General features: G+C 34.3%; 1 protein-coding gene across 1 annotated transcript; it reads left to right on the top strand.

Moving 5' to 3' along the window:
• The first annotated feature begins 74 nt into the window (after window positions 1-74).
• Window positions 75-13,304, top strand: Lst8 (MTOR associated protein, LST8). Its single transcript, XM_067284840.1, has 8 exons — window positions 75-329; window positions 3,893-3,944; window positions 4,033-4,195; window positions 4,536-4,707; window positions 5,769-5,846; window positions 9,810-9,934; window positions 12,721-12,935; window positions 12,999-13,304. Exons 1-8 carry the CDS (start codon window positions 207-209, stop codon window positions 13,103-13,105), a joined length of 1,035 nt encoding a protein of 344 aa, XP_067140941.1. The 5' UTR covers window positions 75-206; the 3' UTR covers window positions 13,106-13,304.
• The last annotated feature ends 2,848 nt before the right edge of the window (window positions 13,305-16,152 follow it).

Here is a 16,152-nt window from a genome sequence, read left to right as displayed (position 1 = left end):
AAAATTTAAATTTTACTTCCGAATATCGTATTTATTTTACAAGAGTCGACAGATGGCGTAACGTCGCATGGAAATGTAAACATTACAGATGGGATGAGTTAGCGGGCAGTTGGTCGGAGTTTTACTAAGTTTCGTAGCGAAAATCTAATAACTTGCTTAATATTGTTAATGTTTAAGACTGGTAAAGTAACTTAACAGTTATTATAATGGGTTCGGACGATTCAGATACGGAACAGGTGATCCTGGCAACCGGTGGTTATGATCATACCATTAGATTTTGGCAAGCACATAGTGGACAATGTCAGGGAAGTGTACAGCATTCTGATTCTGTATCCTTTTTAAGGTTAATGTTACCCTTGGTGCCAAGATGGCGGCTCTTCTCTGATTCCAGCAAGGAAACAGTGGGACGCACGTTCTAACCTAACTTAACCTATTCTTATAAATTACCATAATTATTACCAACCAAATTATTAGAATAGGTTAGGTTAGGTTAGAACGTGCGTCCCACTGTTTCCTTGCTGGAATCAGAGACGAGCCGCCATCTTGGCACCAAGGGTAACATTAACCCTTTTTAAAAATGCAGGTACAGTTGTAGATGTGAATGACACTGTTGGGGCTTTAACGCAGCTGTAGAACATGCTCGTAGGAACAAAAAAAGTCAAAGGAAGTGGTCCACCGGCCCACACCTCCATTCCCCAAACGGTGGGAGTTCGGTTGTGGGTTCGCCCCTCCCTGTAACAGGCTGACTGTGTGAAGTTTTCCGGATTTTTTTCACTTCTGTAACTGCCCCCCTGCAAACTGCCTAGGAGGATGCAAATTGCCCGGGCAGGGTGATCTGCATCCCCCTAGGCAGATTGTCCGAGTGTCGCGTTGCCGTAACTTAACAAACAAACAAACAAGTGGTCTACGGTGTAATGAAGCCCACTGAAATTTTGACTGTCAGTTCCTATGACTTTTTTATACACCTGTGGGCATGGTCTACTGTTCTGATAAGATCCTGACTGCATCGTTCAAGAGCTGTAATTGTACCAAACTTTATGTTTACCAACTTTCATATGGAAAATATATATGTAACTCATTAATCCATTTACAGGAAATTCTCGTTAGTTTGAAATTCGGGAAACGAAATATTTTCGACTTTGAATTTCGAATTATCCGAGATTACATATTTCGGTTAATGTGTACCTAGGTAGCCAAGATGGCAGACCTTCCGGTAATCTCGATCCAGGTTACTTAGTGACGTCAAGATGGTGGCCATCTTGACTGCGATTTACGATGGAGCTCATGTGATCACGTGATCTGCTCCGCAATTTATTAAATACTAAATCCTGATTTTAGAATTTAAGGATTTTGTTAAAATAATTATTATTTCGAAATATTAAAAAAATAAATAAAAATAAACGATAATTATATAATGTTATTACTTACGTCATTGTGCATGCTGCTGTTCCTCTCTTTTTTTCCGACGCTTGGTTTGGACAGGAATTGATACTGTTTGATTACTTGTCTTTCTGTTCTTCTTTCTTTCGTTCCTACTTTTATCGTTATCATCATTAGTAATATTGCATTCCTTTCTTTTCTTCACCTTTTCTTCGACCACCTTTTTTACTTTTTTCTGAATATTAGAAACTGGGGCTGCAGGGACTGTCTCGGGTTCTTTTTTTAGCGTGATTTCGGAATGATCGTTTACTTGACATATAAAACAGCTCTTGTCTTCTCGACATCTTCCACCTACAACCCATTTCGTACTTTTTAGTTTGCGGCCTTTTTCATATTTTCGTTTACATATGACAGTCTCGTCGATTTCGACGGTTTTCTTCGGACCTCCGATTTTAAACGACATCATATTGTGCAGAGCAACTAGCATAATAAAACGTATATGGTTGGACCAGTCGACAGCGGCCTTATTCGAAATGCCTACAGCAATACCCGAGGTGGTCGAAGAGCATTCTAATGCAATGTAATGCCATATAAAAGAAAAGATTCTACTCCACGATATTTTTCCACATTTACTTTTAAAGGTTCCTTCGAATGCAGAACTATTTCTTCGACATTTTTTGCATCTCATCACACACAAATCTCGGTCGTGTCGATAAAAAATTTGGCACGAATTCGAACAAATCTTACACACTTCCTCAATATGTTGTAATCCTAGACTCACCGCAAATTTAAAACCTTTATCGATTCTGGGGTCCATACCTAATTCGGAAAATTCAGATTCGAGCACTCGATAGAAATCATGGGTGGTACACGCTGCCCAAAACTCTTGGGAAGAAATATCGAAAGAACTCGTAACTAACCAATTAATATTAAACGAAAAACTTCGAAAAGAAAAAAAAAATTACGTCTAAAGTCAAAAATCAATCGAATCAACACAATTATCACACCTGTTACCACTTTCCGCCGATAACTCTACATGAAATGCGTCGTTACTATTAATTTGCATATCACAACGCGATAGTCCGCAGCTCCCTCCATCTTGACGTCATTAAGTAACCTGGATCGAGATTACCGGAAGGTCCGCCATCTTGGCTACCTAGGTACACATTAACCCATATTTCTGTACAATATGCTAAATGCCATGTAACTGATGTAATTTATTAAACAAATGGAATATGGCTACTTATTTTTGTTAATTAATAATAATAATAATATAATGATAATAAATATCGTGTGCCCAGTGAGAACCTTGCAGGTCACCAGATAGGTTTTATATAAAGTAAAGCCAAATTCTTCAAAATTTAGCCCAAATTATTTTTAAAGTGGCCCAAAAAGTAGTAGCCTAGAATCCTACAATTAACTCAATCTGCTACTCGTAGCCCAGTCTTGCAATCCCGAAACCCAGCCATATTTTATAAAATAAGAGAAAAAACGGTAGTCCATATGTAAGGTGACACCCAAAAATGTGTTACTGTAAAAGTAAAGTCATATTGGCCAGACTAGAGTTGTTCTTGGTCTATTGTTCTCTTACAGCATGAAGGCATTTCGATCTAAATGAACAAGTTAATGTACACATATCACAGTCAGACAGAATTTTCACTTCAAATTACAAAGTAGCCATATTTTGCATTTCTGTGTGTATATTGTCTACTTGGACTTCATTTATTAATAGGACTTATTATACTAGTGAAGTTTCTGATTAGCAAAGAAAGGATATCTTAGTCAAAACAAACTATCTTTATTTTTACCTGTATACTCTTTTTGTATGTTTTGGATCTGAAGGACTTTTGACTAAGATATCCTCCCTTTTCTAATCAGAAATTTCACCAGTGTAATAATTCCTATTACACTGTCACCAGTGTAATAAGTTCTATTAATAAACAAAGTCCAAGTAGACGATATACGCAGAGAAATGTAAAAGTAAGAACAAAGAGATAAAAAGAATTAGCTGTATTTTGAACTAACCGAATTCTTTAATGTGTAAATCTCTATATCCCCAGCTGGGACAAAAGTACAGTTATGAACTAACGGGATTTCGAACTATCCGAGTTTGAATTAACAAGAATTTCCTGTATCTGTTATCCTGCAAAGTGATCGTAAACTATACGCACGCTAATCAGACTAACTATAAAGTTCCTCTCCAATTCCCTCACAAATTTTAATTTCTCGCCATATTTTTCTGGAATTCTTCCTCGTTGATAGAAATCGTTAAAGCAGTCCTCGACACTTGCTTTTAGGTAAATCTTCAAATGTTGTAAAGTGAATTTTCTCTTTCAAACTGACCTTTATTGTATACAGTTACATTCATTTTTTATAGTAAAACCACATTTACATATGTAAGAAACACTGAATTTAGCTCAAGTCTATTCTTTAGTCTCTTTGGTTCAAATCAATTAATAATTAATAATGGAAAAGCAAGTCTAATACTTTTATATTCCTTCACTAATTTTAGCAAGTTAATGCATTAGAAATTACACCTGACAGACAACTACTAGCAGCTGCAAGTATGTATTTCTTTTTAATATTGGTACATTGTATTTATAATTGAAATTTTTATAAACATATTTTTAATATAATACAATTATATCGCAGGTTACCAACACATTCGAATGTATGATATTAATTCTAATAATCCAAATCCGGTCGTTAATTACGAAGGTGTATCAAAAAATGTGACGTCGGTCGGATTTCAGGAAGAGGGACGTTGGATGTACACCGGCGGCGAAGACTGCATGGCTAGAATATGGGATTTACGGTAATGTAAATTTTATTATATATCTCGTTTTCATTTCTTTGTTTCAGGGCCAGTATGGAGCTTAATTAATTGGGTTAGATTTACCTATGGTAGCAAACATGGTGGCGCTTCCGGTCGCCATCTTGTTTGCGCCCTTGACGATAGCATTCAGAATGCGGAGCATGATTCCACTGACGTTCTAAATGCCATTGTCAAACTTCATTGTCAACAGGATGGCAGTGCTGAATGTCCGTCCTGTGTTGTGCCGCCACGTTAACTACCATAGGTAAATCTAATGCAATTTATGAAATCTTGAAAACAAAAAATAGTGTTTATTACTCTTATTTCTTAAAATTTCTAGTTCAAGAAATCTTCAATGTCAAAAGTTATACAACACTCATCAACCCATCAATGCTGCTTATCTTCATCCCAACCAAATAGAAGTTTACATTGGTGATCAAAGCGGAACAATTCATGTTTGGGATTTGAGAATGCAACAAAATGACCCACAAGCTAAATCAATATTTTATAAAGTATATTTTTACTTTTATTTATTATTGTGTTTGTATTATAAAAATTAATATTTAAACAAAATAACATTTACGCTAGTTTCATCAATGATTTGCATTCGTTACTCTTAATGTTAAGAAACTATTATAAAGTTTTAGCTTCCACATATTTAAAATTAGTATAGGAAATAAAAAAATTTTCGATAGTTTTTTGAAATATATGCATTTGCTGTATTATTATATTTTGTAGCTTTAGTGAGAAAGAATCTTTTCCTTAACACTTATTTTTAATTAAAATTCCAATGAAATATTAACTTTGCCTCTCCTTATCGTGGAGACATCCCTCGTTCACTTGCATATTTTGCTAGAGCTGTACTATATCTGCTTTTTAAATTAATATCACGTTGGTGTTCCTTGAACCAAAGGCTCAAGAATCTATTTGTTGAGCATATGACAGTAGATTTCATCAAATCTCTTGTCATAATGCAGTATGGAATACACCCCAAGGGATTTGCGTCTTCTATCATATCCTTATCATCGGTGAGTAGTTTGTATATGGTTGGATTGTGTTTAATTGTTTGGCTATGACTCTAAGTTGTACTCAGTATGGGGTTGAAGTTAACTACTACGCATTTATGATTTTGTATTTTTGTTTGTGGATGTGTTCCTATGGTCCAACTACGTAGCTTTTTAAGGTCCTCTTCTATGGTACGCACTAATTTAGGGGTGTATTCTGTACCTCTTTATTACAGCAGATTCAATAGAAATCTGACATATACAGGCTCAACAAATAGATCCTTGTTGCAAAGACTCCAGGAACTCCAACATGATATCAATAAAAACAAATACAATACAGCTCTAGCAAAGTATTTATTAACTATCAATAATAATCAAAAATAACTGTTTACAATAGGTAAATGAATAATCATTAGATAATCACAAGTTAAAGTATATATCATTGAGATTATGATTATTCTTATAGAATTCTCTTTAGTAAATATTATTATTCTGTTTATTCATTGTGTAAAATATGCACTTTTATAATGTTTACTACATATTGTAATTATAAAAAAAAATGTTTACAGTCAACAGAAACAGACGTATCCATACAAAACATACACATTGATTCTGAAGGTATGTACGTGGCTGCCGTCGACAATAAAGTAAGCAATAAACATTATATATTAATTTTAAAAATTATTTTTTATATGTAAACAATGTTTTTTGGAGATAATTTTACAATATTTTTATATATGACCATTAGTTTTCCTTATTCTGTTCTTTTATAATTAGCTGCAAAATTACAGAAAAGTAATAATAAGAGTTTTGAAATTAATATAATTTAACTGATGCATGTTCTAAAACTGTCTTTTGGTATTTATCATCCTCTATTCCCTGTTTAGGAATTGTATAATTAAAATTAGTAAAACTATTTTATAAATCAGGCTGTATCTTACCTATATGCTATGTGCCAATATTTACTTATTTCAAGTTTATCCTGACTCAAGACAATTATTCATTTAGGAAATGATATACACATGCTAATTGAGGAGTCTTGTAACCAGTTGACCTTACCTTTTCTGATGTTTTGACTATGCTTATTAGTACTTGGAAAAATTCTTTTAACGTGTGCTATACCAGCATTTAATTATAGTTAATAAAAACTCTCTTCTTTTTCTTAATATAATAATACTACAGGTATACCTCGCCTTATGTCGGTAATTGGTTCCAGGAGAGGTGACGTAAGTCGAATTTACTTGTGTAGTTACGACGTAAGTCGAATTTACTTGTGTGGTGGAAAACACCAATAACGAGCACTTAAAGACCGCTAAATAAGACGACAACACAGAAACACAGATGTTTTCATGTTTCGTTCTCTAGGATTTGTGATGATTATATCAACATTTACTGTAAATGTACATATTTTGATATGATTTTATGCGCTTTTAATGCTTTTCTAGTGATATTACGACTTTGATATTTGTGGCGGATGGATGTAAAGTCGAATAAAATGACTTAAACTTGATTTTTATTTTTCCATATACTTTTTTGACAAATGACGTATAATCAGGAACGACGTAAGTCGAGGTATACCTGTATATATTATACAGTTAATATTTTAAGTAATTAGTATAATGTCAATAGATTCTTAGAAACTGCAATCTTTACTTATACATCATTTTGTTTAATCAATTTTACCACAGGCTAATTAATGTAAACAAAAATTAAGTTCCCATAACAGCTCTTACTAAAGCATACATGAGAGATAAAACTAACTTGGAAAGAAGTTGATATAGAGATTAAGTCTTTGAAATGGGTTAATGATATTCTCTTGGACAATGTAAGGATTTCCAAATGGTTAGGTAGTGAAAACATTAATGAAAATTACACTTTACATTTCTTCTGTGATCAGAGTCAATTTATCTACACTATGACAGCTTTTATTTGAATTGAGTTGGAAGATTCTTAAAGGTTCGGCTCTTACAAGCTAGAGTTTGAATCTCACCTTGCGGCAAAAGAAAGTATTGCTAGGCTAGAGTTTTTACTTAGAATTTAATTATAAAATGGTCGCTGAAAAATAGTCTGATTCATTACAGCAGTCGTTTGACTTTTATTATACAGCTTCGAGTGCTTTCGAAACTTCAAGAAAATGAGAAATGAACAAAATCTACCTGTAAAATTTTTAACATTATCATTGCTTTTCTAAATAATTTTCTTTATCATTGCTCAGGAAATTAAAAATGAAATATCTCCATTTTTACATCTCCATTACATCAACAGCCCAATTGATCAGCAACAGGATTACTGATTTTAACTGTTAGTTGCGCCGATCATTAGAGATCGTGACACGAATCACCAATGGCATTGCCGTTTAAGTTAGATTACAATGCACATGCTGATACTACTTCCATTTTGGGATGTGCTGCAGTTGAATTTAAATCAAATTAATAAAAATCATGTTAATTAACATTCATGTAATATAAATGGCATCCAAGAATTTGTCTTTAAAACTGCTTAAGTGAAATTAAATAACAAAAATTTATTATATATAATATAGTATTTATATTACATACAAACATTCCATTTATAGGCATTTTTAGCATGTAATGCAGCTAAAAATTTAAAAAAAGGCTTTATTTTTGGGGTTGGTAGTGGATTAATAATCCATTCTATTATATATTGTTATGGGAAAATTTGTTTTAGTATTAGAAGAAATTATGTTTGAAAACCGAGGTTTGACTGTACTCAATACATGAAACCATCCCAAGAACACTGAAGGAGACTTAACTGTTCATACAAATTGGTTTCAACAAGTCAAGCATATGTTGTTTCTAGAGATGAAAATAGTCTTTAGAGAAGAAAAAATTGTCTCCAAAGAACACCAACAAAGCACTGGAGATTGAAATTGCATCACTAAAAACCAACTGAAAACATTAAAAAATTCATTGACAAAAACTTGTACCCTGATCATATTTTACCATTAACGAATAATATCAATAGAAAAAGCAATTGATATTATTCATACTTTAACAATGAAGATATTTTATTGCTAAACTGTTAATTCCAAATATTTAAAGAAATGTTTAAAAATTAAGATTAAAAAATATCTAAAGATTTTTTGTTGTTTATTTTCCTTTGTTTATACATGTCGTGAATATCGTGCAATGGAACATCTTGTTTTCTTCCATCATGCTTGTAGCCACTGTTGCCTCCTGACTTGCTTGTAAAATAATGAGAGTTTCATAATAGGCCTCTTAGTCACGTCTGCTGATCTAGACTTAAAAACATTGACTCCTGCATATTTTCTGAAAGAAATTATACATGAACAAGTACCGGACATTAATGTCAACATTGACATAAATTACCTAAAATGCAGGTTATGTTACGTGCAAGATGTTCATGAAGTATTCTATAGATTTAGAATGGAATATTAAGAGTCCTATGGTCTTGCAAACCAAGGAAGAATAGTAATAAAGACAATGTTGAAGTTGGTGATATTGTACAGGAAAAGAGATTAATGTGGCCTCAGTTGAATAATTGAATTATTGCCTGGTGCAGATGGGATAAGTTGTTCAAGAACAAAGACTTAGTAAAGGAGAAATAATTAGAGTGTCCTTCAGAGTCTCTACACTTTAGAAGTTTCTTCAATTAAACAAAGCTTCAGAAATCCAACTGGATGAAGATCCCAAGAAAGAATTTTCCTGAAATCTAAGCAAACCAATGTTTACAAAATTTGGTAGGAGGATAAAGTCGCCTGATACGTGTCTGTAAAATAGTGTAAATGTAAACACATTATTGTTGAATATCGTAAGTGGACTTCAATAGTTACGTCAACGTGGATGGAAGGATGTCAGAAATGTTTGCCTGTTTGCTGTATTTAGAATATGTTTGCTCTTCAGAATATATTGGTAACAAGTAACACCAAAGGAGCATACGAATGAGCAGGAACCAACCTGACACAAACACTACTGGACGGGGCTTTAACACAGTAGGGACAAAGAAATAGTGCTTGAACCTCTTCAGTCCGAAACCAATCACACCACTGCCAAGTCTATATGGATGTACAAGAGAAGCTTAGTAACTAATCGAATCAATCATAGAGACTCAGATAATGTAGCAAAACCTTGGAAGCGGCTAAAATGCTCTGTAGGTAACTGTATTAAAATAAGCTCCTATAAGACATTGCTATAGGAGCTTAAAGACTCCTATAGCAATGTCTTCTTCATTCAGGGGGAAGGCTACCATTTGCATTGTGACGTAGCTTGAAAAATTTGTAAAAAAATTTTATCAACATTCTTGAAGATGAGTGAGATAATTCAAAAGCTATGTAACAGTTGTTCATATATAGTCCATTAAAGCACGTCCTATAGTTTTAAATTATTACCCACCTTATAGACCTTTTACTGCTTATAAAGAAAATTCAGCTACAGTACTTTTCAAATGGAAACCTGTTCAAAAAATTAATTTGCTAAGTGAAAGTATTTAATTATTTAAAATTATAAATAAAAAATGTTTTATGTTATTTTAGAATAAGAATTTAAATTCTTAATTTATCTCAAAATGTTAAAATTAAATGTATTTTTTACACGTTCTAAATAGTAAAATAATTCCTTATAATTTTGTAGGGTTACTGCTATCTGTTTAGTGTTGCTACAACAGAAGATGGAAAAACTCCTCAGCCATTAAGACAGTTAAAACTTCAAGCCCATAAGCGTTATGCATTAAAATGTAAATTTAGTCCAGATTCCACGTAAGTGTATAATTTATTTAATATATTGAAAAACTGAGGATTTTAATTTTTCTTTTTAATGTTAATCCCTATAATGGATTAACACTAAAAAGTTCACATCAATGTTATCCATTTGCAGCATTTAATTTGATATTATTGATACTTTTAAAAATATTTTTTCTTTTTTTTTCTTATTTGATGTACGGTGATACCTCGGTTTTCATCGCCAATTCGTCCGAAAACAATCGGCAAAATCCGAAACCGGCGAAAACCGAGGCAATCATTTCCATGTGAATCAATGTAAATCCAATTAATTCATTCTAGACACTCCAAAATACATACCAAAAACACATTTTATAGAGAATTAATATAGTGTTAAATACTAAAAAGCAATAAGAAATTAATATAAAAAGACTAATCTAAAGGAAAGCAATGGAATTATTTGGCTAGACGTGCAGGGTAATGTCTTGTCTTGTAGAAGTTAGTTGGACATGAGTTTCTAGCCTATATCGCCCCATGGTAAATTGTGACATAATTGTCATGTAATAGTAGTTGTATGCATTTATGCTGGACGTATCGAGGGGAATAATGTCTTCCGGGAGGTCTGTTTAAGGGTAACTGGCCCCTATTCGGGCGTTACAGACTTTGAGAAAACCCGGAAAACTCCACGTGACTAGCCTGTTCTGTCGAAGTGCAAACCCACGACTGAACTCCCAGTGTTCGGGGAACGGAACCATTGGCCAATGGTGGGTCGTCACGTGGTAATGCTCACAGAATGAGAAATAACGCCACACTGAGCCAGAAAATGCGTGGGTCGCCCTTTGTTTTCGCAAAATTAGCAGCGAGGTCTCTTGAGCACACAGACGAAATCCGAGGCAATCGACGAAAACCGAGACATATTTTTCACGAAAAAAATCAACGAAAACCGAAACCGACAATAACCGAAGTCAACGAAAACCGAGGTATTACTGTATATACAAGATATTATATGTACTATCAAACATGAAAATAGTAATACTTAAATTAATCTTACTAGAACTTCATGATGGAATCTCAACAATTTAGTAGATTTCTTACAGACTAACTTTAGTCAGCTCTTTATTTATTTAACAAAATATAAAAATACAGAAGGTACATAGTCTTCAGACATCTGTCTTCACAATCACCAGCAACATACAATGTTCATCTAGAGATGACTTTTTAACGGAAGCTATGCCTCTGAAATAATGCAAATTGGTTGAAACATCCTCCATTGACATTGCCATTATGAAAAGACAAATAGGTCACTTCAAGTTGGCTGATGGTATTTATATTTAATAAAATATAAAAATACAGATAATATAAAAAGTTCTTGGACATCCATTGGGATGTTGTATTTATTCTCATACTCAAAAAAACTATATACACTTTTTCAGCAAAAGGAGTTTTCGGAACAAATGTTTTCGGTCTATTTTATAAACCGGCATCAGGTTTCAAACTATTAATTTTGTGGTTTGAAACCTGTGGCAGGTTCATAACAAACTGAAAACATTTGTTTCATAAACTTTTTGCTGAAAAAGCCTGTTATTGGGGTGCAATTTGAAAAAATTGTAGACCTATATATTCCCACTGTTGTATGTCTTAATCTCGAGAATGGAGTTAGAGAGATGAAAGCCAAGACCAGATATGGAAAGATTAGGGGCAGGGGGCCCCAATTAACTATATACGAACTTCCGATGCAAGCCGGAAGTCACGTTATTTCAATTAAAAAATGTCCCCTCGAAAGGAGTTAGCTAGATGATTGGCATGACTCTATTGCCAACAGGAAAAGTATGATGTACAGGGACAGGCAAGACACTACTGATTTGAGGTGGAAAGCATATATTTTAAATTAAATAAAGTTTAAAAATATGAATAAAAATTGCAACCCGGCATTGTGACCACGTCACAATAAATAAATGCTCGTTTTATTGCAAGTTATCTCTTCCAATTTTGATTTTGACGTAATAATTACAAGTTGAAAAGTTAATATCTGTCTAGAATTTGAATTTTTTGACGTCAAACACCAGTGCAGTATAGGTAAAGTGATAACATAATGTGAGATTAAATGTCTCGAGTTACGTTAATCGTGTGACGTGAGAAATTACGTTACATTTGCTTATACAATGTTGCCATCTAGCCAATAAATACAATAATAATCATCAAAAATTTAGCACCTTTTGTCAGATTTAAATGTAGGTGGTTATGATTTAACTATTAACTGTGCAATCAGTCGAAAAATACGGACTCGTGGCAACCCTAACTGAAAGTTACAAGATTGAACTACATACAATATGACGTAGATCGAGTACAAAAGATTAATTGTACTGTCTGATGCACATAATAAATTGTACAAGGCATATTCAATAGAGAACTGGAAAAATACCATTAAAAGTCAGGAGGAAGAGTAATAACTTTGATACACGACACACTTTCAAATAAACATTAAATGCGACTGACAATACTTGATGTAAGACAATGGACCGATAAAATAGCCAGAACGTTGTAGTGTTGTTCAATTTTTGACAAAAACCAGTCACCACTCATTGGCACATGCAGGCACATAGGTGCACGAGTACTTTCTAAGGTTCCAGAGACACCCACAGTTGTTTTATGTTCACGCGACCTTCAGTTTTGTCTATTATGTGGACAGAAGTGAGAAATGGAAACAATATCAATATCGGATTCAAATCTCTCGCGGCAATATAATTGCATCTCATCATCACGAAACAAAATATCGTCTTGATGAATTTTGAAACCACAATTTATTTTATAAACATTTCTTATAGATTGCTGGTAACTACGTCGGCAGATTCCACAGGGAAAATCTGGAGAACGGCCGACTTACAATTGCTGATGAGCCAAAAAGATACTTCAACTCAAGAAATCTTGATACACAATTGGAAAACCACCGAAGTGACGCCCATGGTGGAGCTAAAGGACGTAAATCAACGATGGGTATGGGACGTGGCATTCAGTGCAGATTCTCAGTACGCCATTACGGGTAAGCAAAGCTATTGGAAAGAATATAATTCGTTTTTTCTTGATTATTTATTCGTATTTGTAGCATCTTCGGATAATCTGGCAAGATTGTGGAGTGTATCGACTGGAGAAATGAAGCGCGAGTATAGCGGTCATCAGAAAGCTTTAACTGCTTTAGCATTCAGAGATTAATGATGTTTATTAAAAGCATCGAAGATTTATGTAAATATAATTATGTAACGAAATGTAAGCAGCTTTTCGACATACTGTATCTTATGAGATTATAAGGCATGAAGTCAAAGATATATTTTCATTGTTCAAAACTGCAATTTCGTATGTAAATCCAGAATAAGAAGTTTCGAATATTAAAAACTATACTAAAAACTATAAATGAATTTCATAATTTTAGATTTTGCCCATTCAGAGGTTTGCTTTGCACCATATATTATAACAGGGAGTCGTAAAAACCTTCATGGTAAAATGGTTGTAAGAAGGGATTGCACGTATAAAGTTTAATATCCGTGTTTCTTATACTTAGCGGTTGTTACTGTGTTTAGGGATGTAAATTAAAATAACGTGATTTAATATTATCAATTGTAACATGGTATAGATAGAGTTTCCATCGGCACCACAAAGTTCTAGAATGGTTTCGTAACTTTTTAAAACACCGAGAATTCAATATTGGGTTCGTGTTACCTATGGTTCCAAAATGGCGGCTCGTCTCTGATTCCAGCAAACAGAAGAAAGGAAACGGCGGGAATGCACGTTCTAACCTAACCTAACCTATTCGACGGCCGGATGGCCGAGCGGTAAAGGTGGCAGCCTACCGCTCTGGGGGACCCGGGAGATCCGAAGGGTCGAATAATCCCCAGGAATTTTTCGGGGGGTGGTCCGTTCGGATATGTCGGGCCCCGTCCCTCACCACCCGGTCGCCCCATTGTGGGCCTGGCCGAACCCATAATGGGCCTACTAAAAAAAAGAGGCCCTCTTAGTGCCCACAGGGCGGAAAGAGTTAAAAAAAAAAAAAACCTAACCTATTCTAATAATTTGGTTGGTAATAATTATGGTAATTTATCAGAATAGGTTAGGTTAGGTTAGAACGTGCTGGAATCAAAGACGAGCCGCCATTTTGGCACCATAGGTAACATTAACCAATTTTATAATACGTTTTACTTTGTTTTTAATACTTAAGTCAAAGACTGACCTGAAACACCAGAAGAACGGTAATCAAAACAAAGACATAGCCTATTAAACGTTGATTGATACCTTCAGTATCCTTGGCTCTACAAATAATATTAAAAGTCTTCCAACTCAGACCTCAGACATTGAGTATCCACATTTTCGAAGAAATTAAAGACAAGGGCCGAGAGGCCCTTGTCTTTAATTTCTTCGCTGTCGTCATATTTCGGCAGTTTTAATCTTGGCTATACCTCCGACGTCTTCGGCCCTTGCAAAAATAAAATAGCGCTTTATGACCCAGATCCCCAAAGCATTGGGTTTACCCATTTTCGTTCGTCGTAGCTCTTTCGGCCCATTTCTTTGGCATATTTCGGGCTATTAAAATTAAATAATATAATCAAATGCCGATTTAAAAATCAGGACTGAAACTGCGATACTTAAAACGTAATTTAGTTTGTAGTAAAAATATGAAATATAAAATCAAGTTTTTACTAATTAATTTGTTATTGAGTGGTAAAATCCTTCTTCTTATTGTTAACGATCACTTTATATCTTAATTACACTTTCTAATACAGTATTTCTATGATGTATATATATATATATAACGCGTGTAAAAATGGACTCGGATACCGCAACACCGCTTACAATATCACGAATATAAACTTTTTTTCAGTACATTAAAGTGATGACCATATCTTGAAATGTAAAACGCGACACGCTAGGCCGAGCGCTTTGATGTCGTCGATGAGTCACGTGATTAACTTTTGTCCATCGCACGACCCATTTACCTACCTTGTTAACATCGTGGGTGACAGATGTTACGAACTACCGTTTTCTTATCTGTAATATCCAAAATAAAGATATTAGCAATCGGAAAATTTATTTTAAAAATTCTGAAAAGAGAGAATATGTTAAAAAGCATGGAAACGCACCCGGAAATAGTGCAGAAGAGATTTCCGGACCCAGTAACGTCAGAGTCAGGTGACATCTTCAGCCAATTACCGTGATGATTCACACCCACAAGCGCGTGCATTTAAATACTCTATTTACTTTACGCGTGGTTTTAGTGGAAGCTTTTCAACGAAGAATGGAGACTTCAGCTATTATTGTAGTTGGTATTGCAAGTTGGAAAGCAGCTTCTTATAATGTAATTCGATGTAAGATGTTTACGCAAGATTTCTTTTCTTCCCCGATAAAGTTGTCGATTTTGGAACAGTGTCCGGTAATGGACCAAGTGTCACCAGTAGCAATTTACGGGACGACACTTCGTTAGGATCTCTGGCTCTGCACGTGCTTTCTGCAAAAAGAAGTACAGACGTTTGCGTGGCTTAATTACCAGTCAGTTTTTGGCTGATATTATTGTAAAATGTCACCAGGATGGAGTGAAGCTCCGATCCTGTGAAGTGAAGAGCCGATGCTCGTAATACCGACGAAGAGTGGTGTGCCTGATGCGCAGATTGGAAAGTTCCGTAGAAATGGTGAGAATGTTTTTAAAATAATGATTATTTGTAATATTTAAAATACACAATCAATCGTAATTAATGTCAATTTGTATATCGCGCATATTTTCAATTAGTTACTTTTTACTACGTCATTTACATCCAATAATAGTAAAGTAATAAATGATAGACCATATTGTATTATCTAACAGTTAATGTTACCTTAGGTAGGCAAGATGGCTCGTCTCCAATTCCGGCAAGGAAACAGTGGAATGCACGTTCTAACCTAACCTATTCTAATAATTTGGTTGCTAATATTTATGGTAATAGGTTAGGTTAGAACGTGCATTCCACTGTTTCCTTTCCGGAATTGGAGACGAGCCGCCATCTTGGCTACCTAAGGTAACATTAACCGCCAATGATATTGGCTTGCTTATCATCTGTATTAAAACAGCTTTATACAATGCAATGCATCCTATATTTGACCAATGCAAGAATTTCGTTATCTGTATGCAGAACAAATCCAAATGTACAGTATACCGTGTAACAGATCATAACATTGTGTACTTATTTCTTATATCCAATATCTTGTTCATTACAGGTATACGAGGGAGGATACAC

This window comes from Centruroides vittatus, unplaced genomic scaffold (assembly GCF_030686945.1).
Source record: "Centruroides vittatus isolate TY-2023 unplaced genomic scaffold, ASM3068694v2 scaffold_1478, whole genome shotgun sequence".
Classification (NCBI taxonomy): domain Eukaryota; kingdom Metazoa; phylum Arthropoda; class Arachnida; order Scorpiones; family Buthidae; genus Centruroides; species Centruroides vittatus.
The sequence above is the reverse complement of the archived record's forward strand: the minus strand, read 5'-3'. Positions and strand labels throughout refer to the sequence as shown.

Coding starts and splice junctions, on each gene's coding strand:
- Lst8 (XM_067284840.1), top strand. CDS start 207: ATGGGTTCGGACGATTCAGATACGGAACAGGTGATCCTGGCAACCGGT. Junction 3,945..4,032: donor ACAACTACTAGCAGCTGCAA/GTATGTATTTCT, acceptor ATTATATCGCAG/GTTACCAACACATTCGAATG. Junction 12,936..12,998: donor TTCTCAGTACGCCATTACGG/GTAAGCAAAGCT, acceptor TCGTATTTGTAG/CATCTTCGGATAATCTGGCA.